General features: G+C 38.8%; 1 protein-coding gene across 1 annotated transcript in view; it reads right to left on the bottom strand.

The window, feature by feature from the left end:
• Positions 1–26,415, bottom strand: part of gbe1a (glucan (1,4-alpha-), branching enzyme 1a) — a gene marked incomplete at both ends in the record, with an annotated part of 227,583 nt that overhangs the window by 68,389 nt on the left and 132,779 nt on the right. The window contains 2 exons of the mRNA XM_079805237.1: positions 4,905–5,076; positions 5,257–5,367. Coding sequence (XP_079661363.1) covers positions 4,905–5,076; positions 5,257–5,367 — 283 coding nt within the window. The remainder of the gene's footprint in view (positions 1–4,904; positions 5,077–5,256; positions 5,368–26,415) is intronic.

The raw sequence follows: 26,415 nt of genomic DNA on the forward strand, positions 1-26,415 counted from the left end.
TAACAAAATTTGAAATATTACTATTACAATAACATTTTCATTATTTAAAAAAATTTAGTATTTAAGAATAAATATAACAATATAATAATTATATTAATAATAATAACATTTACATTTTACAGAAAACTGCTGGGTTACCTGTTAATATGCAGACAGCATATGACTAAAAATCATTAGAAAGGTCTAAGGATTTATTGTAAAAAATAAAAAATAAATGAAATTCTGTGCTTTTTATCTGTGATATCAATTTCTTAAAGTCTATGTATTTAATATGCAATATGAGCCTCTTATGCATCCACTGTGGGGAAAAAACTGTACATTGGAGAAAAACATGGATTGTCATATAAATTTATTTAGAGAGAAGTATTATTTTTCTTATTTGTTACCCAAACGTTTCATTCATATTGGAAGCCAGAGGGCGCCCTCGAACAGAAACTCCACATTTGCCTCAGAGAAGTAATCGTTAGCCCTAATGTGAGGCTAGCAATGTAGGATAAACAGAAGATTGAAACGCTTTTACTGATGAAATAAACACGACTGCATCAAGATATGGTGTATTTGAGTTCTTCACTATTTTCATAATAATAAGGTATGCAGTGGTGATTGAGTGCAGACTTTATCACTGTATAGAATAATATAAAACAATGCTTGTCTTCCTCATTCTGTCCAACAAAATACAACGTTATTAAACGCAGACGTATTTTGCGGGCAGGTAATTGCCTTCATCACGGGATTTGTAGTTTTAACACCGCAAACGTGTACCAACACCAATATCCCCCAGAAAGAGCTAATACACACCGAACGAACGTTCTGAGGGCAGCGTAGCAAAGACCCTAGAGCTCCGCTTTGTAGTCTACGATTCGATACCATTTTGCTACTGTGTAACGTTAATACATTTCTGGAAATGAACAAGGATAAACCCTTTTTTTTTTAGACCTAACTGAATTAAATTTAAGACCTCAGATGAAAATCTGGCCGTTTTTGAATTAAAAAATAATAATTTTAGACATTTTAAGACCCCGCGGGAACCCTGTATAAGCCACTGCTGTAGACGCATATTGCAGTAATAAGGCTAAAGATTAATCAAGTCCGTAACTTTTTGCGCTCTAGCGGTTAATAAACAGAACTGCATGCGTTTTGCGGAAGAACATTGCAGCCGGAGCTACTTCTCTCTGTTTATGTCTATGGCGCGTCACGCAGGGACTGTGCTCCTCCGCAGCGGTTCCTACCAGACCGGTCTGAAATAGTCCCAATATAAACACTTATTATAAGTGTACCATAATGATTCAGGGTAAGACAAAAAAACGGTTTGGAAAATGGATTCATGTTGTACATTCTCATTATATAATTTTTTGTAAATCTTGAACAAAAAAAAAGTTACGGACAGCAGCTTTAAACAACGATTGATCATGGGAATGTGTCTAAATTGACATCCCTAGTATCCATCCATTCAGCAGGACACCACGATCACCACCAGATATATAATGTTCTCCCACCTCCAAAATCCCAATTTAGCCCATGTATGTACATGCTAAATAACAGCGATCTGCAATGATGGTTGTAATAACAAACAGCAGAGGCAGACAGGCGTAACGATTTCTGATCAGTTCTCTAGTTCCTAGGAGAGAAGCCAAAAACAATGAGAGAGAACTACTAATCAGAGGAGGAACACTGCTAACATCAATGTCCAATAGCACAATGATCCGGAGAGAAAGAGGGCAGAGAGGAATGGACGTGCACCACAACCATCTCATGAACCAACGGATATTAATCTGCCAAGCCTGAAGCAGCTTTCACAGTTCAAACAGCGACCTCAGAAACAGGCTGGAATATTTACAGAGCTGTGCTAGCGTGTCGGCTGGTGCAGGAGATGATGTAGTCGCAGCATGCTAATTAACAGCGTTAGAGGGGAGAGAGATCAATGTGTTTGCGTGGATGGATTTGAGCAAAACTGAGCATTGATTTGAGAAGGAATGCGGTGTAGTCTTTCACCTGCACAGCCAGGACAAACTCGCTCTATTCCACCAAGTGCTTCTTTACGCAGTTTGCACTACTTCATAATTCAGTTACTGAAAAAAGAAAAGAAAAAGAATTGACTATGTTTTGCTTTACTACTCTCTAGAGCTGAGGGAAATCAGTTTGGGAGTCCCATTTTATTGAGGCAAATTGGATAATGTCTTAAAGGGGTTGTTTACAAGAGGGAAATGAATACAGGTTTTCTTTCATTGCATCATCACGGGAAAACATGTCAACCAGAGTTAAGCGGTTTAGTTTATGTCACGTCATACTTCAAAGGGGTTCACCCAGGGTCCTTTCTTCTGGTTTTTATGAGATTTTTTATGGCAATTTTATCGTCCACCAGGCAAAAATCGTATACAATTTAAATATAACAAGAGATTGATCAAGTTTTGGAAATAAAAGTCTCTAAAAGGTGCTGTCTCCAATATTTACAAAACATTTGTTGCACCCATTTCTAAAATAAAGCAGAGTTGGGAATCTGATCTTGACCACATTTTTACTGATGAGGTAGGCCCTTTGTCGTGTTCATACCTCCTCTATTTGCGCACGTCACTCACTAATACAGTTTAAGTTGTTACACAGAATTTACCGGACAAAAGCTAAACTGTGAAAAATACCAGACCTCGATCCTACTTGTGACCGCTGTCGACAAGCTTCGGCTACTCTTTATCATAATTTTTGCTTTGCCCAGCTTTGACTTCTTTCTGGACATCAATCTTCAAGTCAATCTCTAACATTTTTATTTTAAATGTTGATCCGTGCCCCTTGGTAGCGGTATTTGGTCTTAACCCCACAAAGGTGTCCTTATCATCTCCTCAGTCAAAAGCCTTCTGTTTAATAATTGCAAAAAGACTAATACTAATTAACTGGAAAAAATCCTTCCACCCAGATATATTCATTGGATGCATAACCTGTTGCAGTTTATTCAAATAGAAAAAATTAGATTCACAATGATTGACAGAACAGAACATTTCCAAATGATTTGGCAACCTTTCCTCTTGCACTTTAAATTTTTTTTTATTTTCCTAAGAAACCTTTCCTTTGCATTTGACCCTTGTTGGTCTTGTCCTGTCTCTCGACCCTGATTGATTAAGAAACTTCAAGAAACTACATAACAAAGGGAAATAATTAGGTTTTCCAGAGATTGTCTATGAAGGTGCAAGGTTTTTTTTTCTTTTCCCAAGTAATGTTTAAATTTTTGCTGGATTTTGTCTCTATTGCCACCACATGATATGTACTAATATTTATACATGTATATTTAAATTTAATATCACTTATATCGTTTTGTATTATATATGTTTTGGAGTAAGCATTTATAATCCTTTATTATTATTTTTTATTTTTTGTAAGTAACTGACTCAGAGAGTAAGGAATGCTTTTGTCTAATCTTATCTGGATTTCTTGGTCTAGCCGCTTGTTAAGTCGTGACGTAAGGAACGCCGTTTCTGGGTCCAAGCCTCAACTCGTTCACTTGAGAATGCCATCGACGGCCGTATATGAGTGGTATTTATTCATATTAAACATTTTAAATACTTACAGTCTGCACAACAGTCTCTGTGCTCACAGCGTCACAGACATGAATATTTTAACAATTTATAAAAGATGAATCACTGTCTGGCCATCTGGAATTTTGGTATGGAGATAAAGGTTATACATTGTGTGTGTATATTAGCACCATTTGTTGTTTTTCTAGTGGTATGAGATTGAGTGTTTGGACCCGGAAGCGCCGCCGCGTGACGTCAGACTTAACAACCGAATATGTCGAAACAAACACTGTATTGTCTTTATTTGAGTAACTCTCTGATTGAAAAGCATCACTAAAAAGAGTTAAACTAAAATTTGATTATATACACAGCGAGCACAGCATTCTGGGCCTTCCAAAATAATTTCCTCTTGAAATGCAGGTATGTCCTCTTCCATGTTCACCAAATGTTCCTTTTTTCTAGTTCTGGCCTTTCTCTTACTTTGAGTTAAGAGGAATTTTCGAGGATGAGGAGCTTTGGGCTTGACATGTCGGATTGATTCTTTTGCTTGAACAATTTGTTCTCGCTCAACACGGGCTAAACGACTGCCTCGCCATCGATCTGATGGCACTGCTGTTTGCCGTCTGGCCTTGACTGTTTCAAGTGTCAGGCATATTTTCCTTTTTTTCCTCTTTGAATGTGCTCTACCACTCGCCTTTGTGTGCAATTATACCAAAGTGCCTTTACTTACTATTTGCAGATGGAGAGATACCAAAAAATGGTGACCTTTGGACATATTACTGTTTTTAGTATTGTCACACAGACATGGATGAGGAGACAAAGTGAAATGCTTTTATGTGTTTGATAGAAGAGGAGTGCGCTTGTAATGAAAGACATCTTTACTCATCTAGACAGCAATCTTTTACCGCCTCAAGCCTAGCACGACTGAGCGCAGCTTCTTTTCCTGTATAGCTGTGTACACACTTACTTAGCTTTCTTTTTGGCCACTAGTCTGATAGCGACACCGACATGGTTTGCATGCGAGTTCCAGGCTGGTCCTAATTCTCAAACCGTTCAGTTTGTTTCCACTGCATAAAAAGGTGTGCCGGGCCAAAACGATCGGTTCAACTCAAGCCCAAAAAACGTGCTTGTCTTGAACGGAGCCAGGGGTGGAGAAATGGTGTGTTGTCTATGGTGGTAGAATTGTAACTACAATTGTAACCAATTGTAACTACACCAATATTTGGAACTAACCATTTGTAAAATTGTTAGGAGGACGATTCAGAAATATATGATCAGCACAAACCTTATTCAAACTACAAAACTTGTTTACACCTGCCAAGAACTCCAACAAACCCACTTCCTCTTCACTTGCACTTTACAGCAAAGTATCTATCAAAACTGGTTTCCAAGGAGACTCACCCATAAAGTTGAGGTAGCCCTCCCCTCCCAGACTGTGAGTGAGGAGACGGATGAGTTTATGCAGCTGGATGCCACGGTCAATAACGGGCGTCATGGCAATAAGAGCACTCATGTTGGTGTACATCTCTTTGTCCATCAGCCAAAACGCCAGCGACTTGTCCCCAACCAACGCCTAGCAACAAGCATAGAGATGTGAGCGTGTGCAACGTTGTATAATGTAAAGAAAACATCAAGTTACACCAAAGTGTTTGTGAATGGTGACCAGCAAAACTTGGCTGACCATCATTCTGGTGCAGCTGGTTGAGAAATGAAAGTTCTGCTAAATCTTTAATCAAATTTACAAATTACTAACCTGGTCATGGCTCTCAGCATAAGTGACAGATGCCTCTCCTCTCCTTCTGTTGGTCAGGGTGTAGACAATGTTCCCCAAATCCCAGTCCTCGTCCCAAACTTCCTTCAGAACCTTTAGTGAACAATTAAGCAAATTAAAGGGACAAAAAGTTCATAAGCAAGTGCTATTCAGGTATTTTCTACAACACCAACTATTTTTGGATGAAAAGAACAAAAATAGGAGTCACATAATTAGGATGCAGTATTACGTGAGTGGTTCTAAGCTGAATTTGAACCCACAGTTTGACCATGGCACTTGCGTGCCAAATCCTCTGTACTTGCATGAAAGAATGCAAACTGAATCAGTTGGGGTAGGATACATGAGTCTTTGAATGGGAAATGACAGGCAGAGCCCTCGGGTGGCTCGTTTTTGTTACAGTGTCAAGTTGAGGTCAGAGCTGCATCTGAGAGTCAACTCGGGACAAAACTCAATGTAGCAAGCTCAATAGCCTGAGAGTCCTCTACAGACCAGGTGTGGGATCCTTCATGTGTGAAATCCCAGATTGGTGCCCTGCATTCGGATGCCGGTCCCTGGCCTCTGCCTTTCCCATGTCCCGTGTTTTGGAACAGCCTTCTTGAAGCAGAATCTGTATTTAGTGGAAGACTGGCTCATTGACCACATTAATGGACAGAGCTGGTGAATCCCATTGACTTTGCCAATACCGGCCGTAGTTGTGTGTCGGTGATTTGGCGCGCTTTGCAGGAGTGGGTCGATGGCTATGTTTGGACTCAGTGGAGCAGTATTCAGGTCATTGACTGGATCAGTGCTCTATGTTGTCCTCCAATGACTTATTTGAGAACAAGCTCACAATTTAAAAAAGTCGAAACCCAAGGATGAAAGTTCTGTTCTCAAAAGGTGACCTACCAAACTGTTTCTAGCTTGCAAATGTGTTCTCTGTGTTGAGCGGACAGGATTTGAGTGGGCAAGGGTCAACGAGCACAGCTGGATAGTAGAGTGAGTCTGGCACCCTGTGTCAGAACACAGGATAAAAGTCTCTGTACTGCTCGAACTCTCTCTAACGAACACAAACACCTGCTTGCTGCGAGACACCTGTTTCTGATTATGAGTATTTACCTCTGGATGTTTTTTTCCCCGGTGAGCATATTCATTTGGCACATCATTTCATTTTATAAACATTTCAGAGCATACTGATAACTAGTCAGGAGGCTGGTGTTTGTTTAGAGTTTGTTTGGAAGTACAAGGTGAGGGGGTGAGGACAAACAGACAGAAAAAGAGAGAAAGTGATAGAAAAAGTTGCTAATCCTTCAAAATAATGTTCCCTGGATTAACCCTGTGGGGGAAAAAAACTGCTTAAACCAGCCTTAAGAGGTTAGCTGGTCTCCTAGCTTGGCCAAACTGGTTAGTCTGATCTGTTTAGCCAGTTTTAGGGGAGTTCTGGCCATTTGTCTGCTGGTCACCCACTGTTTTCTTGGAGACCAGTTAGACCATATGAAGACCAGATTCCTTGCAAGGCCAAACTAGTTAGGCACGTCTGATACACAAGTTTTAGAGGGGGTTTGACCATTCGTCTGCTTGTCAGCCACTAGTTTTTTGGAAACCAACTAGACCATCTGAAGATCAGCTTCCCCGCCTGGTCAAGCTGGTAGTTTAGCTGGTTTTAAAGGGGTGTTGGGCATTTGTCAGCTGGTCGCCCTGGGACACCACCTACAAAAAAGCAAAAACAGACTAAACTAATAGGCTGGGAATCTGGTCATTAAATGGTCTAGCTGGTCTCCCAGCCTGGCAATGCTAGTTAGTTTGTCTAACTAAGGGCATTTGTCAGCTAGAAATCCAGCAATATACCAACAATCTTTCCTTACACAGTTTTTTCAGCAGTACATACGTTATAATAAAGTTACAATTAGGATCATAATCATTATCACAAATAATCATCTATTAATGGCACATACAAGAGTAACATCAGTAGGATGGTAGCCCAGCTGTGGAGGGAATTACTGCAGGGAGCAAAGAGACAGGAAGGAAGTGACTCTGACAGACCCATCTCTCTCCGCTCCTCCTCTCCTGCTCACCATCATTAGAGCAGAAGGGTGACGGACAGATAAAGGAAACCTTTTAATAACACTGCAACCTTTTAAGAGGGGGCACAATCGACAGAGCCCACAGGCGAGCTGGAGCCAATCAATGCGGCTGTGCCCTGCCATCTCCTCTTTCTCTCAGCCTCCCACTCTCTATCTGTTCCATCTCTCTCCCGCTTTCTTATTCTGTCTGTGGAAGGGGAGACATCTTCCACCAACATTTTCACAACTGCTCCTCTGAAACTTCTCAGTTTAAACAGTACTTTTCCTCCTTAATAGGACCATTCCCTGCTCTCACTGATGGGACTGACTCTCACTCTGTCATTAGCAGCAATGCGTTTTACAGATAGAGGACGAGGCCTGTGATGGGATCGGGTTCCTTTGAGGAGAGATGCATTGAAGCTGTTGTGACATTTTAACAGATGGTTGTTTTTGCTTGTCTTTTTTTTTCACATTCACATGTTTTTTTAAGTTCTCACTGAGATTAGAAGAGTCTCTCACATCGTCTCTCGTTTGGGGCTTTGCTGTGAAGTAAACTGTCCTATGCGTTTTCTCTTCTTTTTTTAAACTCTTTATTTTCCTTCCGGTTGCTCTTGCTTTTTACATGATGGCCTGTATGCCTTGCCGTTTCTAGTAGCTATTATTAAAGCCCAAACTCAGCCATGTGGCCATTTAAAGTCAACATGAATTTAAAAATGACTATTTACCTTGTTAACACAAGTCCCTGTTTTTATTGTCCTCATCAATGCATATTATTCTAAAGAAAAAATGACTCCGTAATCTTTCATAAAATGCAATTACTTGCTCTGCTTCTGAAATAACGTTCTTTTTGCATTTTTTGCATGGGCTATTTGTTAATGTTAACCAAAAGCCAAATAGCTATTTGGGAATTTGCCTCTTTTTGCACAATCTTTTTACAATCCCATTAATTCAAGTCCTATCTTACATTTTTGTTAATGGAATAATCCTGATTACCTTGGAATAGACCTTTAAATGATATACTGAATCACTTTTCAGAAATTACACAGATATAACTTTCCCAAGATGATTTTACTGTGTGCATTATGTACTTTTTAGTGAAATATCTATTGCTATTGTGAAGTCTAATTAAAGGCTAATCTTGGTCTGAAACTACATAACTGCACATTCTACATTTTTTGTACCACATTAACACGTTTTAACACCGACACAGACATCTTGGCTCCACCAAGTGCTAATGAGCTGTAAATCCTTCCCACTGATCTTGATGTTTAAGAACGTCTACTCAAAGAAGAATCCTATAAAACTAAAAACAGCATTAATCACAAGCTGAATAGGGACAGCACACTCATTAATGGTTTTACTGTCTCGTTGCCCTTGTCCTTATATCATAAAAGAGGGGTTACCATGCATGGAAAACAAAAAGCAAAAATGACTTATACTCACATAAAGTGAAGAGATTTGCGTTCGTTTTTCAAACTGATTTACGCAATTACAGAAGTTGTTTATATATTTTAATTAGATCCTTTGTTATGAGGTTATGGTTTATGATTTGCTATATTAACAAGCACGATAATTCATGCATGCAGGTGATACAGCAGAGGACACAGGATAGTCCCAGATAACAAAAAATTTCATAAACATAACTGAACATAAATATACACCAATCAGGTGAAGTGAATAACACTGATTATCTCTTCATCACGGCACCTGTTAGTTGGCGGGATATATTAGGCAGCAAGTGAACATTTTGTCCTCAAAGTTGATGTGTTAGAAGCAGGAAAAATGGGCAAGCGTAAGGATTTGAGCGAGTCTGACAAGGGCCAAATTGTGACCAGGTCAGAGCATCTCCAAAACGGCAGCTCTTGTGGGGTGTTCCCGGTCTCCAGTGGTCAGTATCTATCAAAAGTGCTCCAAGGAAGGAACAGTGGTGAACCGGCGACAGGGTCATGGGCGGCCAAGGCTCATTGACGCACGTGGGGACCGAAGGCTGGCCCGTGTGGGCAAAACAGACAAGCTACTGAAGCTCAAATTGCTCAAGAAGTTTATGCTGGTTCTGATAGAAAGGTGTCAGAATACACAGTGCATCACAGTTTGTTGCATATGGGGCTGCATAGCCTCAGTCCGCAGACCAGTCAGGGTGTCCAAGCTGACCCCTGTCCACCGCTGAAAGCGGCAACAGTAGGCACGTGAACATCAGAACTGGACCACAGAGCAATGTTAATGTTTAAGTGCACAATTAGATTTAACACCAATTTAGGTCAACCAATTACCAAGCAATGCTTAAAATTGTTCAGTCTGTGGTGTAAATGGTTGCATTAGCAATTAAAGAAAAAAACACTTAAGGCATGGTCAGGTCAAAGTGTCTGAATAATTTTGGTCCCAAATAGTCCACTGTATGAATCATTTTTGGGTATAATATGTCACAGTTCATTTTATTTTGATATCCTCACTTACATAACTGGACTATAGTGTCCTGCACCCACTAGAAAAAAAAACAATACTTTTTGGTTTGACCATAGGTTAGAAGGCTCAAGCTGAAATGTTCCATAATCTTAAAATAAAGAGGGATTCCATAAAGGGGATTTTGCAGTAATGCCATAAAATAACAATTTTTGAGTTCCCCAAAGAACCTTTTAGTAAATTATTCTTTTTAATAATCTAAATAACTTTTCACTGTAAATAACTTTTTGTCCAGTGCAAAGTTTCCATGGATATGAAATGTTCTTCATGGAATTATACATGGCAATAACAAGCCTTTACTCTTATGAGAGCTTACAATGAAAGTGAAAGGGGATTGTGGCCATCAAACAGTTAAAAAAGCACAATAAAAGTGAAAGCCATACAATAGTGTGAAATCAAAGCCATTCACTTAATATCTGGCTGGATAGCTGCAGTCCCCATTCACTTTCATTGTATGGAAATGAGCAGCTTAGACATTTCACTAAATAGCTTCATGTGTGTTCCATGGAGGACAAAGTCATGCACATTTGGAACTACATGAAAGCAAATGATGACAGAACTGTAATTTACGGATGAGCAATCCCATTACGTGATAACACTATTAAGAAGTGTTTCATGCCAGAGTCAAAGAAAAGTTTCCTTCCCTAGACAGAAGTTTGAATCGCATGCATTCAAAGTCAAAACTAGAAGTCGTGTTTATTTCTCTTCTTTTAAAAAAGATCAAATCAAAAGATGGAACGGTTTCCTGTGGAGGGAGTGCATCGGGCCAGCGTGTTACATGCCCTGCCAGCACACTTACACTGCTTTACAAAGGCAATCTGTGAAGATCTTTCCGGTCGAAATATGCTGCAGTCTGCCTGTCTGCCGTCTTTGTTGTGTTGTGCTGTATAATTCATTACAGTTCACTGAATGTGACAAGAACTTGGACTCATGTGTTTCCTCTTAATATAAGCTACACAGAGAAAATTAAGAAGAAGCGAAGGGAAAAACTGACAGTGTATATATATATATATATATATATATATATAAATTCTCGTCCAGCAAGCGAACGAGTGGTAAAGCCAAAAAACTGGAAGACACCGATAAGCAACATGAAACGCAGAGACATAAACAACAGAGGATCAGGAATAGAGAGGGACTCCAAATATACTGCGAGACAACAAAAGAAAAAGAGCAGCAGCAACTGAAATCTCAAAGCAAAGTGGTTTTCCTTTCTGAAACCGTTCCTCCTTTATTACAAGACACTTTTATGTGATAAAAAGCAAGTTTTTTCATATTTGAGAAAGGGTTAATGTGCTAATACAAGGGATGTAGAGGAGACGGAGGCAGAAAGCACAAACTGCTTTTGGAAACTCAAAGTTTCTTGCTCTCACAGGCCCTCAGAATGCGAATACAGTCTTCAAATAAATATGCCACGCTGAACAGCAATGAGAGATGCGCAACGTCAGTGCCTCTGAGCCACAGGGTGTAAGGATAGGATTAGAAACATGAGTCCCGGTAGGATGGCTTTAACACAGAGATTCTTAGAAGATGTAGAGACGGCGGGAGTCTGAGAAGAGTCTTTTGTGAAGCAAGGATGAGATCCGACTGTAATCTGTTTTTACAATGGGTTTCTGCTCTCATTTAGCAGTTCATTTGCTCTTTCAAAAGAAGACGTCATCTTTTCTCATAACGTATGAACTACCCTGCACACAGCACGTTAGTTGGAAATTTTACTCTTTTGCTAAAGTATATTATGGGTTTGCATTTATGCCTTTGGAAGATGCTTCTATCTAAAAGTGCGTTCAAGGCATGCATTTTTATTAGTTTATGTTTCCTGGGAATTGACCCCTTAACCCTGCTGTTGCTGCTATATAATACAAACTGTATGTACAGTATAAGCAAACGTTACCATTAGCAGATCTTCCCGTACATGCAATTTAAATTTGTAATGGCAGATTGAAATGCAGGAGCAGATGTGTCTGTGTTTGTGTTTATGAGGAGAAGAGGAGCATAAATAGACAAATCAATAGATAATAAGCTGCTGTGTCATCTCAACAGGACGGCCAACTCCCAGAGGTCAAAAAGGTCAATGCACATACAGACTATAAAAGTCTTTAAACACCTTCTCATCCAATCAATATTCTGAGTTTTTTTAGCAAACTTTTCTAGTTTGTGTTGTGTATGTGTAGGTTTTATTTAGCTAGTCTCCCTTGTATGGAAGCTTGTTTCCAAAGCTAATTGCTTTTTATCTCACAATTCTGACTTTTTTTCCCCCTCAGAATTACGAGTTTATATCAATTGCAAGATATCAAGTCAGAATTTGGGATGTCACAAGTACCGGTACTTCGGTACCAAGTCGGTACTGAAATAAAAAAAAAAGTGACGATACCAGCATTTCTGTAGTACTGACTCCTGAGTATATTCGGTACCCGCAGCTGCGTTCAGCCGCTTTTGTGTTTATCTAAGCGCAGGGCTCCACACTGTAGCCGAATATATGCTAGTGTCTGTCAATATTAAACTGCAAAATACTATTTAAATATTACTCCTGCATGTTCTGCGGCTCTGTGTGAATGACGGGTGCAGATGCGCGTTTTCATTTGCAGCTCACGCACGCACGTACGTACGCGTGACACTCGCAGTCTTTTTAGCCTCTGCCGTGTCACTATATGAGGACATGAGCGCATAAACCGTCACTTCATGAGAATTTACCGTTTCATTTGAGAAAACGGTCATCTTCACAGCAATCCGTCAAAATAAAAGTCCGGTTTAACGAAGAAATTGACATAAATATATTAGGCTACGGTTTTACAGAATATTTATCTACATCTCTATGTAATACTACTACTACTACTACTACTACTACTACTACTACTACTACTAATAATAATAATAATAATAATAATAATAATTATAATTATGCCTAGATGGTTGCTTATTTTTCACTTGATATTTTTTATAAACAATGTTTACTTTTAAATAGCATGTAGCCTTTAAATGTCTATGTATTACTTACTTATAATGATTATCATAAATAATAAACTCATTGAATTTGATAAAAAAAATTAAATAAAGTTAAATAAAATTTGAAAAAAACATTTTGCTGTGGTACCATTATTGGTACTGAGAACCGTAAAATTTGTATGGCATTGGTACCGACTACTGGAAATTTGGTATTGTGACATCCCTAGTTAGAATTGTGATATATAAATGTGTATTTCTGAAAAAAGTCAGAAAAGTATTTTTTTCCCTCAATATTAGACTTTATAACTCGCAATTGTAAATCTACATCTCACAATTCTTAGAAAATAAGTCAGAATTGTGAGTTGTAAAGTCAGAATTGTGAATTATAAAGTCAGAATTGTGAGTTGTAAAGTCAGAATTGTGAATTATAAAGTCAGAATTGCGTGATATAAAGTCAGAATTGTGAGTTATAAAGTCAGAATTGCGAGTTATAAAGTCAGATTTGCGAGTTATAAAGTCAGAATTGCGAGTTATAAAGTCAGAATTGCGAGTTGTAAAGTCAGAATTGTGAATTATAAAGTCAGAATTGCGAGTTGTAAAGTCAGAATTGTGAATTATAAAGTAAGAATTGCGAGTTGTAAAGTCAGAATTGCGAGTTATAAAGTCAGAATTGTGAGTTGTAAAGTCAGAATTGTGAATTATAAAGTCAGAATTGTGAGTTGTAAAGTCAGAATTGTGAATTATAAAGTCAGAATTGCGTGATATAAAGTCAGAATTGTGAGTTATAAAGTCAGAATTGCGAGTTATAAAGTCAGATTTGCGAGTTATAAAGTCAGAATTGCGAGTTGTAAAGTCAGAATTTTGAGTTGTAAAGTCAGAATTGTGAATTATAAAGTCAGAATTGCGAGTTGTAAAGTCAGAATTGTGAATTATAAAGTCAGAATTGCGAGTTATAAAGTCAGAATTGTGAGTTGTAAAGTCAGAATTGTGAATTATAAAGTCAGAATTGTGAGTTGTAAAGTCAGAATTGTGAATTATAAAGTCAGAATTGCGTGATATAAAGTCAGAATTGTGAATTATAAAGTCAGAATTGTGAGTTGTAAAGTGAGAATTGTGAGTTGTAAAGTGAGAATTGTGAGTTGTAAAGTCAGAATTGTGAATTATAAAGTCAGAATTGTGAATTATAAAGTCAGAATTGCAAGGTATAAAGTCAGAATTTTGAGTTGTAAAGTCAGAATTGTGAGTTATAAAGTCAGAATTGTGAGTTATAAAGTCAGAATTGTGAGATATAAAGTCAGAATTGTGAGTTATAAAGTCAGAATTGTGAGTTATAAAGTCAGAATTGTGAGATATAAAGTCAGAATTGTGAGTTATAAAGTCAGAATTGTGAGATATTAAGTCAGAATTGCGTGATATAAAGTCAGAATTGCGTGATATAAAGTCAGAATTGCGTGATATACAGTCAGAATTGCGAGTTGTAACGTCAGAATTGTGAGTTGTTAAGTCAGAATTGTGAGTTGTAAAGTCAGAATTGTGAATTATAAAGTCAGAATTGTGAATTATAAAGTCAGAATTGCGAGTTATAAAGTCAGAATTGTGAGTTGTAAAGTCAGAATTGTGAATTATAAAGTCAGAATTGCGAGTTATAAAGTCAGAATTGTGAGTTGTAAAGTCAGAATTGTGAATTATAAAGTCAGAATTGCGAGTTATAAAGTCAGAATTGTGAGTTGTAAAGTCAGAATTGTGAATTATAAAGTCAGAATTGCGAGTTATAAAGTCAGAATTGCGAATTATAAAGTCAGAATTGTGAGTTGTAAAGTCAGAATTGTGAGATATAAAGTCAGAATTGTGTGATATAAAGTCAGAATTGCAAATTATAAAGTCAGAATTGCAAGTTATAAAGTCAGAATTGCAAATTATAAAGTCAGAATTGCATGATATAAACTCAGAATTGCGAGTTTATATCTCACAATTCTGACTTTATATCGCGCAGTTCTGACTTTATAACTCGCAATTCTGAATTTATATCACGCAATTCTGATTTTACAATTCACAATTCAGAGAAAAAAAGTCAAGAACTGCGAAATGCGAGTTAAAAAGTCACAATTATCTTTCAAAATATTTTATTCGGTTCATGATAACTGCTTTCTTTGGGTCAGCGGCAGCACAAACACAGATTTGAATGTTCTGGTGTGATTTTGTCAAATGTTTAATACAGAGGCTAATTGCTGACATTTAGGAATGGGTGTTGGAATCAAGATCATACTTTTAACAATTGCAATCGTGCAGTTCTACTTGGTCCCCTTTAAAACTCATGAAAACGGAGGCTGGCTTTGGCTCCTCCCTTTATTTTAGTCTGTGTTATTCATTAGAGCGTTAGAAGTAGAGGACACGGTGTGTGCATTTATTGAGATTGTCATGACATCTACATCTGTGTGGTTAAACGCAGTTTACATTATATGATGCAGATCATGCAGAAATCATACAGAAAGAAAACTACTGCAGTGCCATGTCTCAGACAACACTGAATATGATCATGCCATTAAAGCCTATGAAATAAATTGTAATTGATAGAGACAGTGAAGATACATAAAAGGAAGAGAGAAGAGAAAACCAAATGTGTCAAGCACAAGCTAAGTGCTGTCTGTGCCTCCCTGCCGTCATGTGCAGCTGTAAGTCCTCACATGTCCAGTAGAGGGAGGAATGAGTACATACACTTCAGACAAAGCTTCAGGACAGGGTTCCTCAAATCCGGTCCTGGATGGCCACTGCCCTGCAGGGTTTAGCTCTAAACCTGATCAAACACACAAGCTAGGGCTGAATCCGAAATCGCACTATTTGAGGGGACAGCCATTTGTAGTGGTGTCCGAAACCATAGTGGATGTTATCGAGTGCACTCATTCTATCCCACATTGCACCACAATAACGAGTGTACAGCCGATGTACACACAGCGGCTTCGCTCACTTGTTTTCATTCACTCCTTCAAGTGAACTGTATTAGTGGACTAAAGTAGGGAATAGTGATTGAGGGTTTAGGGGGCGATTTCAGATTCAGCCAAGGTCTTCAGGATCACTAGAAAATTACAGGTAGGTGAGTTTAATCAGGGTTGGAGCTAAACTCAGCAGGACAGTGGCCCTCCAGGACAGAGTTTGAGAAACCCTGCTTTAGGACGACTGTGAGGACTTCTCCAAAAACAGTCACGATTTAACATTTATCCTACAGCCGAACAAGTGCCATTGAGATGAATGGGAATGTTGTATTTTTCTTTTGGGATGTGCTGATGCTAGTTGACAATGGGAATTATAGTTGTTTACAGTATTATTTGCACATTTATGTTTTGCTTTATATATAAGTAACCTTTGTAAATATACTTCACAAAGGCTACATTCAAATTGCTGTCATGTTAATGCACATACAAAAAAATAATACATTATTGTATTATATATCTGGATTGGAAAACAAAATCATTTCATTTTACCTCAAACTTGTCATGCGGTCGTGTTCTTCATGTCACTCTCACTCACGATGGGCTAAAGAAAATTGTCCACTTGGAAGACGAGCAAGGTGAGGGAGTATTTCGACTTAGAAGAAAACGGAAAAGTTTTTGAAAAGTCATGTCAAACTGGCATATAACAGTTAGGTTTGATTAAAGGCTTCTATATTATCAGTTATGAGGGATAATACTAGACATTTTATACTGGCTTAAAGGGGAAACATTATGAAATAAATTACTTGACAAGAACAGATCCTATATCAATATTCTAACTAATAGAATACCCTTAAATAACGTATAGTTGCTGGTCCATGCCAAGCTTTTCTTGCAATTTTGCCATCTGTCATGTCATAGATAGGCCTACCTTGACATGTGCTGACTTACATGACCACTTTTATTTGAGGAATTGTTTATGATATTGAGTTTTAGTTATTGGTCCTGCATTGCCTATTGATTCAGTTGATTTTAATAAATATATCTATATTGGCTAACACTGATTAAGAGAATGCTTGATCATAATGTAAGGCAAGCACAGCACATATACAGTATATTACCTATTTTTCAGCAGCATTCAGTATGGTACTTGACTTTTTGATTCATAGATAAAGAAGCCTATTTTAAATGGGTCACTTGGGGTTTCCTAGACCTCTCACGGTACCAGTAATTCGATGGTCCACTTTTGACATTCACTAACTATAAGTAACTATGCAACTACATCTCAACTACCAGTCATTAGAGTATTAGTAGATTGTCTGCTTAATATCTGCTAACACTTTGTGATGCTCCCCCAACAGACATTCTACTGACTATAAGTAACTTTGCAAGTACATGTCAACTTATTCTACTAACCCAAACCCTAACACCTAACTAACCCTAACCATACAGTTTACAACAGTAAACTAGTTGACATGTAGTTGCTATGTCTTATAATGACAGCTGTCAGTGTGAAAAACTTGTGCCAAAATGTTTTTGGAAAAGAATATCGCATACCCTGTCCGAATGATGGCCAATCTTTACTGATGGTTTATGAAGTATATTACATCGTTTTTCAATTCTAAAAAATCACCGTAAGAGTTGAACAAACAAAACATAAGAAGTGTGCATTAACGTCTCATTCACAAACTAGCTCTCTCCGTTGCATTATCATTAGCATACACAGCAAAATTACACAAAAACACGTTCACAACAAACAGTAAACAAACATGTACAGACCTTATGCCTTTTTGGGGGTGCTAATAAACTGTTAACTTTGTATCTGCAAAACAACTCACTTTCACTACCTGTATCACTCTGTGGACTATAATACCCATCAAAATAGGAGTCCCTCCTTAGTAAGACAGATAATGCAGATTTTAAACGTATCTAAACTCACAGACAAATCAAAAATGTATACAAAAACAAATTAGATGATAAATCACAATCCAGGATCAACACTGTTCATGTACCGCAGGATAAGATTAAATGAATGTACATATAACCAGTTTAATATGGAGAGGCACTGAAATGTAGACCTTCGTTTATGTGTTTTTGACCTACACTGTTGCATGATGTGAGAACAGTTAGTTATTTATTTTTGTACGTTAGCAGGGACTCACTAATTTTTAATCTTAACTTAATGAGTAAGACTAGCAGAAAATCTTCTCAGGATACCTGGAATCAGTGTTACAGGCAAATCGTTTTTCCATTTTTGTAGCATAAACACCATCAAACCTATGAGAGCTTCAGATTTTCCAATGTTTCTCTATGGCTCTGAAACCTAAAGATGTCCGAGTTCCGGTCCAAGTGTAACTGATACTCAACTTCCATTGGCTCATTCGCGTTCAACGGGAGGGGCTTACCGGTCAATTGTGGCGCACATCCCAAGCTTTCACCTCTAAACCTCTTTGTGAACGCATGCAGAAGCCAATCTAGATTTGAAGCTTGAGAAATGGTTCTGCTGGCACAACATTTCTTCTCTCTCATCGTACGTTTACATTTGTTCCCATAAAGCTATTTAACAAAACAAACAGGAAGTGCAACCGCAGACTTAATTACTGCAAACACAGCTCCCTGCAATCACACACAATCAGTGCAGTTCAGTTCAGCCTGATGGGAAGACAAAGTGAGTTATCTACTTTAGCGATAATCAACCCAACCTCCCCTTTTCTGCATTTTTATCTCCTTCTCAAATTTCTCCTCTTCAGACCACAGGAAGAGAAATAAAAGTATATTGATACATAATTCATCCACCGGAAGCTAAACTAAAACTCCAATATTCTCTAACGAGGAAGCCAAAATCAGAACAACTTCCCATCACAATTATGCATTATGAGCTTTAATTGTTCCTCTTGAGAGCAAACGAGCACAAGGGTGGGGTGTTGACGTGAGGGTGGGGGTAATGGAAAAGTATTAGATAATTCCAGTTAATTTGCTTAAACAAATTAATCAAATCAACAGCCACACGGAGCTCAGCACCAGGATATGAATTAAACAAATAAGGGTTGTGGAGTGCTTTTAGCCAGAGAGGCCAGAAGGATATTAATCTGTTTTCTAGTAGCACTGCTGGTAATTACACACGATGGCTTTATTTGCCATCATGACCTCTTTCTCCCAGAGAACACGAGATTGCCCGCACATACGTAGACTCACACTCACGGGTAAGCAAACACTCACAACTACACACAGATAAAAAAAAAAAAAAGACAAAGCGCATGACAGGCTAAAACCTTCTCGCAAGGACCCACATTAAGTGCTCATGTAGTTAACAACATGCATAATGCATACCATGCAATAAGGTCTGAGAGTTTGTGCTGTATTGTGAGTATAACCATGTTAGCCATGACGAGCAGTGGACGGCCTTACTCCTTAATGGTTACTTCTAGGGCTGTAACGATTTGACCAAAAATAAAACCTTGATTAAGTGAACATTTTACCTCGATTACGATTAATGAACGATTATGTTGCTTTTCTTTTCTTTTCTTTTTTTGCTTAACATTTTTTGCCCTCATAAGGTTTTTGAGCAAGTTCCTGATAAGGTTTTTATCGTAAATATTTTCTACTATTAAAGGTGGAGTTTTTTTTCTAATGAAAAAGTGCATTTCTTTGTGATTTCAGCAGTTATTGTCTATGGGGCAGATTTCTGCTTGTTGTACATCAGATACAGATAAATTAACACAGTAGGCCTACATTAGGCCCTACATTTATTTGAATGCATTAATGAGAGGGTGATTGTGTGTGTCAATTATACCGTCTCTATTCATTATGAAGCTGTGGTTTGTACTTACTTCAAAGGTATTAAAATATATGCCTATAACGGTTGAGTTTCTAAGCTACTTTAGTGACTTTACATTAGTCACAGGACAGCGTTGACACTGCGTTTCTGAGCTGCTCTCTGCGCGATCTTCATGTGATGTGCGAGCTACTGTCTGAGTGTTCGTTTGTCTCAATATATCAGGCATTAGTTCAACATAATACACATCTGATGGTCTAAAATCGTTTCAATGTTCAAACTGGCAGGACTTAAAACATACAAATGACACGCTTTGTGAGGACGCAGGTGAAAGAGGTCTGCCTTCAGGGCGCGTGCGTTGTCAGAGATGCGACACGGCTCGGCTCGCTGTGTCACAGAAAAAAGCTGAGCACTGAACGGATACGTTTTCTGTATTGTTGTTTTTGAATAGTGCACAATCGAGTTAAATGTTCAAGCCTTTAAACGCATTTACTTGACAAACTTTATGAGGACGAAAGTGAAAGCGATCTGGCTTCGGGGCCTGCGCGCGGTGTGTCAAACAAAACATCAAACAAATCCTCAACAAAACAAAAAAACTCTGCTTAAAGCTACTGTCCGTAACTTTTTTTGTGTTCAAGATTTACAAAAATGATATAATGAGAATGTACAGCATGAATCCATTTTCCAAACTGTGTTTTTGTCTTACCCTGAATCATTATGGTACATTTATAATAAGTGTTTATATTGGAACTATTTCACGCCAGACTGGTAGGAACCGTTGCGCACAGTCCCTGCATGACTCGCCATAGACCTAAACAGAGTGAAGTAGCTTCGGCTACAATGTTCCTCTGCAAGACGCATGCAGTTCTGTTTATGAACCGCTAGAGCGCAAAACGTTACGGACTGCAGCTTTAATTATATATATATATATATATATTCAACGTCAACACATTAACGCATGCGATTGATTTAAAGTCCTTAAAGCGTTAAAATAATTTATATAATAATATATTTAATAATTTAAATAAATTACAGAAGTACATGAAGCTGCGTCATTAACATAACGTTCATCACACAGTTAGAAGAAGTCTGGAGTTTATCACAATCACACTGAGCATCTACAAGCACCTTTAACCCTGGTAAGAGGAAATTTCCATTCTAACTTTTTAACCCGAATCTGCTTCTCTGTTTGTGATCAGGCCATTTTAAGCCGTTAAACAGTCCAAAACAGCGCTAATGTAAAGAAGACCAGGCTGATACATCAGACATATTAGAGAGAATAGAGACTCACATTATATTTTTAGTGAATTGTTCGTTCCAGTGTGCTTTGCTTTAAAACGCATGTTCTGCGATGGTTTCTGAAGAGCGCAATTTTGGTGACGTACCGGAGTCGTACAGTAAGCGCGTGAGTGTCTGATGCAACAAACCATGTGTGTGTGCGCGCTCTCGATCACTGATCTCACGCTGCATTCATGTACAGACACACAGTACATTCGCGTTGTTTCCACACACACTCAGGGAGGATAATATTTTATTTGAAATATATTTTATCACCCTACAATCTGATTGTTTACTTTGGATATTGTAAATGATATAATGAGATAAATGGCGTAATTTACTCTATTGACAGCGCTAATGTACACTCACCTAAAGGATTATTAGGAACACCTGTTCAATTTCTCATTAATGCAATTATCTAATCAACCAATCACATGGCAGTTGCTTCAATGCATTTAGGGGTGTGGTCCTGGTCAAGACAATCTCCTGAACTCCAAACTGAATGTCAGAATGGGAAAGAAAGGTGATTTAAACAATTTTGAGCGTGGCATGGTTGTTGGTGCCAGACGGGCCGGTCTAAGTATTTCACAATCTGCTCAGTTACTGGGATTTTCACGCACATCCATTTCTAGGGTTTACAAAGAATGGTGTGAAAAGGGAAAAACATCCAGTATGCGGCAGTCCTGTGGGCGAAAATGCCTTGTTGATGCTAGAGGTCAGAGGAGAATGGGCCGACTGATTCAAGCTGATAGAAGAGCAACTTTGACCGAAATAACCACTCTTTACAACCGAGGTATGCAGCAAAGCATTTGTGAAGCCACAACACGCACAACCTTGAGGCGGATGGGCTACAACAGCAGAAGACCCCACCAGGTACCACTCATCTCAACTACAAATAGGAAAAAGAGGCTACAATTTGCACAAGCTCACCAAAATTGGACAGTTGAAGACTGGAAAAATGTTGCCTGGTCTGATGAGTCTCGATTTCTGTTGAGACATTCAGATGGTAGAGTCAGAATTTGGCGTAAACAGAATGAGAACATGGATCCATCATGCCTTGTTACCACTGTGCAGGCTGGTGGTGGTGGTGTAATGGTGTGGGGGATGTTTTCTTGGCACACTTTAGGCCCCTTAGTTCCAATTGGGCATCGTTTAAATGCCACGGCCTACCTGAGCATTGATTCTGACCATGTCCATCCCTTTATGACCACCATGTACCCATCCTCTGATGGCTACTTCCAGCAGGATAATGCACCATGTCACAACGCTCGAATAATTTCAAATTGGTTTCTTGAACATGACAATGAGTTCACTGTACTAAAATGGCCCCCACAGTCACCAGATCTCAACCCAATAGAGAATCTTTGGGATGTGGTGGAACGGGAGCTTCATGCCCTGGATGTGCATCCCACAAATCTCCATCAACTGCAAGATGCTATCCTATCAATATGGGCCAACATTTCTAAAGAATGCTTTCAGCACCTTGTTGAATCAATGCCACGTAGAATTAAGGCAGTTCTGAAGGCGAAAGGGGGTCAAACACAGTATTAGTATGGTGTTCCTAATAATCCTTTAGGTGAGTGTATATATACACAGGTGCTGGTCATATAATTAGAATATCATCAAAAAGTTATACTAATTCCATTCAAAAAGTGAAACTTGTATATTATATTCATTCATTACACACAGACTGATATATTTAAAATGTTTATGTATTTTTATTTTGATGATTATAACTGACAACTAAGGAAAATCCCAAATTCAGTATCTCAGAAAATTTGAATATTGTGAAAAGGTTCAATATTGAAGACACCTGGTGCAACACTCTAATCAGCTAATGAACTCAAAACACCTGCAAAGGCCTTTAAATGGTCTCTCAGTCTAGTTCTGTAGGCTACACAATCTTGGGGAAGACTGCTGACTTGACAGTTGTCCAAAAGACGACCATTGACAACTTGCACAAGGAGGGCAAGACACAAAAGGTCATTGCAAAAGAGGCTGGCTGTTCACAGAGCTCTGTGTCCAAGAACATTTGCAAAGGGAAGGAAAAGATGTGGTAGAAAAAAGTGCACAAGCAATAGGGATAACCGCACCCTGGAGATGATTGTGAAACAAAACCCATTCAAAAATGTGGGGGAGATTCACAAAGAGTGGACTGCAGCTGGAGTCAGTGCTTCAAGAACCACTAAGCACAGACGTATGCAAGACATGGGTTTCAGCTGTCGCATTCCTTGTGTCAAGCCACTCTTGAACAACAGACAGCGTCAGAAGTGTCTAGCCTGTGCTAAAGACAAAAAGGAAAAAAAGTGGTCCAAAGTTATGTTCTCTGATGAAAGTAAATTTTGCATTTCCTTTGTAAATCAGGGTCCAGAGTCTGGAGGAAGAGAGGAGAGGCACACAATCCACGTTGCTTGAGGTCCAGTGTAAAGTTTCCACAGTCAGTGATGGTTTGGGGTGCCATGTCATCTGCTGGTGTTGGTCCACTGTGTTTTCTGAGGTCCAAGGTCAACGCAGCCGTATACCAGGAAGTTTTAGAGCACTTCATGCTTCCTGCTGCTGACCAACTTTATGGAGATGCAGATTTCATTTTCCAACAGGACTTGGCACCTGCACACAGTGCCAAAGCAACCAGTACCTGGTTTAAGGACCATGGTATCCCTGTTCTTAATTGGCCAGCAAACTCGCCTGATCTTAACCCCTGACCTTAAAATCTATGGGGTATTGTGAAGAGGAAGATGCGAAATGCCAGACCCAACAATGCAGAAGAGCTGAAGGCCACTATCAGAGCAACCTGGGCTCTCATAACACCTGAGCAGTGCCACAGACTGATGCCACGCCGCATTGCTGCAGTAATTCAGGCAAAAGGAGCCCCAACTAAGTATTGAGTGCTGTACATGCTCATACTTTTCATGTTCATACTTTTCAGTCGGCCAAGATTTCTAAAAATCCTTTCTTTATATTGGTCTTAAGTAATATTCTAATTTTCTGAGATACTGAATTTGGGATTTTCCTTTGTCAGTTATAATCATCAAAATTAAAAGAAATAAACATTTGAACTATATCAGTCATTGTGTAATGAATGAATATAATATACAAGTTTCACTTTTTGAATGGAATTAGTGAAATAAATCAACATTTTGATAATTTTCTAATTATATGACCAGCAACTGTATATTAAATGCAAAGTATTATTACTAAGTACAATTTTAAGCAAAATGATAAAAAAATTTTTTTTATATATATATAAAGAAAATATGATTCCAAGACGATTATGTGGGAATGTGAGTTTAAGTGGTAATGCACACACTCATATGATATGTATCAGTTAAAGTTGACCTCTCCACCCAACAGGGAGCAGCAGACATTATAACTACCTCCCGCTACAGCCCACAAGATACTCACTCACATTGTGATCTAATCTGCTCTTCCGTTAAAACTTAATTTACATTTCTTTTCTTCAGGAAGTATGACTGAACTCTCGCTCTCCTCTATGCCCCATGAATCAAACGGCATCATTAATAAACCTATTGATTCCACATATTAATGTATTCATCAGCGAATACAGTGAGAGAGAGAGAGAACAGCTGCTCTCTTTATGGAAATCTCTGAAGATTTCATTAGGTTTTGGGGAGGTTTCATTATGGACTGTGGCCCTCTTCTCCTCCTGTTTCCCTCCACTCTGTTCATCATCTGCATTATCGATTTCGAAGCGGCGGACATTTTAATTTCACAAGCGAGCCACGCTCAGCCGACCTCCGTCACAGCGCAGCGCGCAGCTGAGAAGCCCTAAATCTGTTTGTGAAATAGAGGAGGGGAGGAAGAGAGAGAGAGACAGAAAGCGAGAAAGAGATGGAATTCAGTAGTAAATCAGAGAGGAGTTTGCCCTTTGGAACACACCATTGTGAAAAAGAGAGTTATGGCACAAGGGGTGAAGTGTCGACATGGATTTCTTTGTCTGAGAGGGTCACTGAAGTTTGTCATGAGATTAAAAAAAAAAGTATCTAAAAATGTAATTAATTTACTCACCCCCATGTTGTTCTAAACCCGTATGACTTTCATCAAAAACTAACATGAAAGTACCATAAAACAGGTTGTATTATAGTTGAAAGTACACCGGTAAGGCATAACATTATGACCACTGACAGGTGAAGAGAATAACACTGATTATCTCATCACGGCACCTGTTAGTGGGTGGGATATATTAGGCAGCGAGTAAAAATGTTTTCCTCAAAGTTGATGTGTTAGAAGCAGGAAAAATGGGCAAGCGTAAGGATTTGAGCGAGTTTGACAAGGGCCAAATTGTATGGCTAGACGACTGGGTCAGAGCATCTCCAAAAGTGCAGCCCTTGTGGGTTGTTCCCAGTGTGCAGTGGTCAGTATCTATCAAAAGTGATCCAAGGAAGGAAACAGGGAGTCATGGGCGGCCAAGGCTCATTGATGCACATGGGGAGTGAAGGCTGCCCTGAATGGCCAGTCAGGGTACCCATGCTGACCCCAGTCCACCGCTGAAAGCGCCAACTGTAGGCACGTGAGCATCAGAACTGGACCACGGAGCAGTGGAAGAAGGTGGCCTGGTCAGATGAATCATGTTTTCTTTTACATCACGTGGATGGCCGGGTGGGTGTGTGTCGCTTACCTGGGAAACACATGGGACCAGTATGCACTATGGGAAGAAGGCAAGCCGGCTGCGGCAGTGTGATGCTTTGGGAAATGTTCTGCTGGGAAACCTTGGGTCCTGCCATCCATGTGGATGTTACTTTGACACGTACCACCTACCTAAGCATTGTTGCAGACCATGTACACCCTTTCACGGAAACGGTATTCCCTGGTGGCTGTGGTCTCTATCAGCAGGATAATGCGCCCTGACACAAAGCAAAAATGTTTCAGGAATGGTTTGAGGAGCACAACAATGAGTTTGTTGAAATAGAGTTAATATATTTTATAATGTAATTTATTCCAGTGATGCAAATCTGAATTTTCAGCACCATTACTCCAGTCTTCAGTGTCACATGACCCTTCAGAAAACATTTATAAATGGCAAAGTATGCAAGTTTTGCCGCTAGAAGTTGCTTATTCAAAACAATAACAAAGGTGTAGCTTGTTGATCGCATGAATGAGCGTGGAATCATGGGAGTTGTCGTCTTCACCTCCACAGCTGGTGAAAAGCAAATTGACGGTACTTGGGCACAAATCATGTTCATGGATCATGTAATGTATTAAAGTTTTATTAACATTACTGTGATATGAAGCAAGGCGTGGCCGAGAGCCTGGGGCATTTTACCTTGATGGTTTTATAATGCTTATATGCCTGTTAAATATGCCTATTTAATGATGCCAAATTACATCAGAAGACCTGGAATATAACACACATGGTCACTGTATGCTTTTGTTGTTTGGAAAAGAGCAACATGAACATAACTCAAACTCCAGAAAGGTTTGAAACCACACAAGGGTGAGTAAATTATGTCAGGATTGTCATCTTGGGTTTAACTGTTCCTTTAAGATTGTAAACAGGGATACGCTTGATATTCTGTGCTCAGCTAAAATGCAATACAATTTGCAAGTCTCTTTTTTATATGATTGAATACGATTTGTTTCACTTGTTTTCAATTATTTTTCGGGGGTTACGTTCTGGTTTGGTGCCAAGCGTGACAATTTTGACTTTCCTATGCAAGACTTGCAAGTGATTAGAGTTTAGAGGAAGTCATGTTGAATAAGC

The sequence above is a fragment of the Gobio gobio genome (genome assembly GCF_949357685.1).
Source record: "Gobio gobio genome assembly, chromosome: 22".
NCBI classification, from domain to species: Eukaryota; Metazoa; Chordata; class Actinopteri; order Cypriniformes; family Gobionidae; genus Gobio; species Gobio gobio.